This window comes from Buceros rhinoceros, unplaced genomic scaffold (assembly GCF_000710305.1).
Source record: "Buceros rhinoceros silvestris isolate BGI_N320 unplaced genomic scaffold, ASM71030v1 scaffold11736, whole genome shotgun sequence".
NCBI classification, from domain to species: Eukaryota; Metazoa; Chordata; class Aves; order Bucerotiformes; family Bucerotidae; genus Buceros; species Buceros rhinoceros.
This window is the reverse complement of record NW_010416976.1, coordinates 8,487-12,759: the sequence shown is the minus strand read 5'-3', so window position 1 is coordinate 12,759 and position 4,273 is coordinate 8,487. Positions and strand designations below refer to the sequence as shown.

The 4,273-nt window shown below is 47.1% G+C and overlaps 1 protein-coding gene across 1 annotated transcript in view; it reads left to right on the top strand.

The window, feature by feature from the left end:
* The window catches only part of TEKT1 (tektin 1), a 4,544-nt gene extending 1,142 nt beyond the window's left edge, over window positions 1-3,402 (top strand). Inside the window, exons 3-7 of the mRNA XM_010138005.1 lie at window positions 93-221; window positions 550-693; window positions 1,925-2,147; window positions 2,764-2,960; window positions 3,243-3,402. Coding sequence (XP_010136307.1) covers window positions 93-221; window positions 550-693; window positions 1,925-2,147; window positions 2,764-2,960; window positions 3,243-3,402 — 853 coding nt within the window. The remainder of the gene's footprint in view (window positions 1-92; window positions 222-549; window positions 694-1,924; window positions 2,148-2,763; window positions 2,961-3,242) is intronic.
* The last annotated feature ends 871 nt before the right edge of the window (window positions 3,403-4,273 follow it).

Genomic DNA, 4,273 nt, shown 5'->3' with positions numbered 1-4,273 from the left:
GCGTTCCGTTTGGAAAGCTGGGCTTCATCGCCTTCTGTTAGCTGCAGGCATGTGAACAACGTAGCTGAGGGCTTCTCCTCTTTTTTGTTCAGGCAGAAGCGAATTGGGATTGACCTGGTGCATGATGAAGTGGAACACGAACTGCTGAAGGAAGCTGAAGTCCTCCAGGGAGTTATTGCTTTGCTTGGACGTACACTGGAACAAACCAGTGAGCAAATCAGGTGCAGAGGCAAAGAGTGTAACGGAACACTGATTAGCTGCTGAGTGGGACAGCCACAATCCTGAGATGTTGTCGGGTCAGGCTGAGCACAGGTCCAAAGTTCCCTTCAACGCTAAACAGTTACAGGGATCCAGTCCTGTGTCTTTAATTCCAATGGGAATTGTACCATCACTGTATACGGAGGCAGCTTCATGCTCTAGATTTGGGACTTTGCCACCAACAGTTAATCCATGAAGAATTCTGTAACGGCATTTGTATCACCTAATGGACGTTAGGGACCCCTGGGAATGCCTGCGCTTTTCTTAGCCTCCGGTTGTTTATCCTCCTAGACTAAACCGTGCAGCAAAGTACAACCTGGAAATGGATCTGAAGGACAAGTTCGCAGCTTTGATGATTGACGATTACTGTGCTAGCTTGACAAACAACACTCCTGATATCAGATACGCTGACAACCCGGTGAAAATAGATGGAAAGTAAGTGGTTATTAAGTTCAATGAACATATGATAATTATACAGCTAGTATGAGCTGCTCCAGTAATAGCATGATTAATTCTGGGTAAAACAGACTGTACCTGTCCATCACCTGTCTGTTGTAGATTGGTTTTTATCCTCCTTTCCATCATTTTAGTATCAGCGTAATAGGTCTGTGAAATAAGCCACAATAATCATGTTTCCAGTGAACTGCAGTTTACTGAAAGTTTTTGAGGCTCAGTTAGCTAAGGAAAAATTTCACACATTGCTTAACCCGGAATAGATTTACCAACCTAACTTCCTCTCCCAGAGTATCCTAATGGGGAGAACGCTGGACTGGGACACATGAGGTGTGGAGTCAGGTTCTGACTCAGTAACCTGTCAAATGCCCCTTCTGTGCGGGTTAGATCATGTGAATGGCATCGGGGGAGAAATAGCTACCACAGAAACACAGGCTGAAGGGAGGAAACACACTGAGAAAGCAGGGTGTGAGGGACAGCCTCCCAAGGCCACTACGGGCTTTGTGAGAACTAGCAGACGTGGAGCACAAGAGACTGACAGCTCTTGCTGCTGGCGCGTTAGCCAGCAGCAGCAGCAGGTTGTGTAACAGCCCACTCCCAGAGCGGTGCTGGCTGCTCTGTGCAAATGAGTTACAGCTTTATACATCCACCCAGTGAAACAAGGGACCCCCTGAGGAACTTTCCAAACACCTGCCTGCAAGCCCCTGGTGCCCCATAGGACGCTGCAGCCCCGGGGGTGCCGTCAGAGGTTGGCTTCCCAGCCACTGCTCCAGCCACGTACTGTAAGGGGCTGTCTTAAAGGTGATGAACTGTGTGAGAAAATGAGTGTTCTGTGGGAATAGTGACCTGCTATTAATAGTAACAGCTGAATTACATTAGTAATAACACCTTAATTAACAAAAGGTATTCTAAGAAATACTGGTGATTATCTGTGTCTCCCCCACCACAACTCAATCCTTTACCAGGGAAAGTTATAACAAAGTCACTCTGCGACATGAGCAAATTAATTTCCATCCTACCATTGTCTACTTCATTCTGAAATGTTTGCGACAGAGAGGATCTTTTTTTTTCACAATTCTGTAGAATTCCCAGTACAACTGGCCCTCACTGGGATGTGCAGCTAAAGCTTTGTTCTTGGTTCTGGGGAGTAACATAGATTTGGGGAGTAACCTGATGCTGCCAGGTGATGACCTTTTATTTTGAACTCTTTCAGTTTTGTCAGCCCTGAAGACTGGAGGGATTTCTCAAACATAAACGTAGAAAAAGCTGACAAGCAGAGAAACAATTCTTTGGCGCTGAGGGCGCTGATTGACAGCATCCTCTCACAGACAGCGAATGACATGCGCAGGCAGTGTGAGACGGTGAACACTGCCTTTAGAAAAAGGGTGGAGGAAGTCAAGGATGCCAAGCACAAGCTAGAGACACTCCTTGCAATGGTAAGCGGGAAGAGACAGTCAGTGGAATTGTGGAGACAATGGGCTTGGGTTATCTACCAGTTTTCTCAATCTCATGGCTTGAGCTACTTCGCTTTAAGAATTTTACTTTCGCAATATTGGCAACACCTGCACCCCCCAACCCCCCCCCTCCCCAAAAAACCTTGTCTTAGATTTTATGTTCTCAACTCTGTGTGTACCACTAGAGAAGTGAATCCCTGGAATCACTCACTCCATGTGAGTGTTGCTGTAGACATCAGTAAAGACAGGACTCCCCCCGTGAGCTTTAGTTACATGGGGCTCCTATAGAATTTTCACGATTGTGATATCAGAGCCTAATAACTTATAAAATCAGGGTCGATGAAAACTGAGTGTTAATATTAAAAATTAATCGCTGACCACGAATCTCCAGTTTCACTCAGACCAGTGTCACCTCCTTTTCAATGAAGGAATCATCATCCTGGCTGACCTCTGTAGAAATAACAAACGTCCTTTGACGAAATAGCACACCATGAGTGTTACTATCACTTTTATTCCTGTATCTATTAAAGACGATGTTGATGATTTCACCTGTTGTAAGAGGCAGCGTGCAGCACTTCCTTCTGTCGCATTCGTTAAGGTGCTGGATGAGACTGCCTCACAGGAGAAGAACATTGCAGCCCTAAAGAAAGCCATTGCTGATAAAGAAGGACCTGTCAAAGTGGCTCAAACCCGTCTGGAAGCAAGAAACCGTCGGCCCAATGTGGAACTCTGTTGTGACACGGTGCAATACAGGCTGATCGGTGAAGTTCAAGAGATTACAAAAAATATTGAAAGGCAAGTGGAAATGATGACAGAAGAAAAAATCTGGGCTGTAGATTACTGGGTTAATTTAATGAGTCAAAGTACCGTTGGGTGTTGCTATTCTCCCTGAAAGGTTGGGAATTGCTTTTCCCTTAAGGCCAGGACACTTTAAGGGACGCTGCAGGGTGGATATTATCTCTCTGTGAATCCCATCCTATCTTTTTTTCTTTTCCTCAGAATTCTTATCCCACATTAAAAAACCCCAACCCTATCCATGTGTTTTCAACTACTGTCTCTCTGCATTTTCCCTGTTAGATTAAAGGACGCACTGGCACAGGCTGAGGCAGTGTTGAAAGGTCTGAGCCGCCGCCAGCTTTCCTTGGAGGAGGAGATCCAGGTCAAGGAGAATACACTGTACATCGATGAAGTGCTCTGCATGCAGATGAGAGAGTCCCTTTGCATTAAGAGCTTCTGAAGCCCTCGTACTGGGACATGGCGTGCGCTGCAAAGAGACAGATCCTGCAGAAAATTTATTGACAAATTCCAGATTTATTGTTTTGGCTCAATGCTGTCCTGGTTCTCGTTTTGCAAAGTAACAAAAACAGAGCCAGTACTTAGCGTGCTCTGTTTCACTGCCAGCTGTGCTCTAGAACATTTGATGAAATCCCCCACTTGGCAATAAAATTCCAGAATAAGGAGAAATGCCCCTTCTTCCATGTTATTTATCTCGTGTGCACTCAGTGATATCTTTTGCCATTGAAACATCTAGAAGGTGTGGAAGCAAGAGCAGGAGTCCCTTCTTGGGAAGCTGGGCAAGTGGGAAGGGTGACTGAGGACTAGCCATGGTACGTTCTGTTCTTAATACCTGCTAGTAAGAACTAGGCACAGGATGCGTATCAAACGCAGCAGCAGGCAGGGACGAGTGATACAGGGGCTAGTGCGCCTCAGCCAGGATCAAGGCAAGGCTGACTTGGGGAGGGATCGAGCGCACCCTCAGCAAGGTCGCAGATGACACTAAATTGGGAGGTAGTGCTCATCTGCCTGAGGGTCGGGAGGCTCTGCAGAGGGACCTGGACAGGCTGGATCGATGGGCTGAGGCCAGTGGTATGAAATTCAACAAGACCAAGTGCCGGGTCCTGCACTTGGGCCACAACAACCCCCTGCAGCGCTCCAGGCTGGGGGAGGAGTGGCTGGAAACTGCCCAGCAGAGAAGGACCTGGGGGTGCTGGTCGACAACCAGCTGAATATGAGCCAGCAGTGTGCCCAAACAGCCAAGGTGGCCAACAGCATCCTGGCTTGTATCAGAAACAGTGTGGCCAGCAGGAGCAGGGCAGGGATTGTCCCCC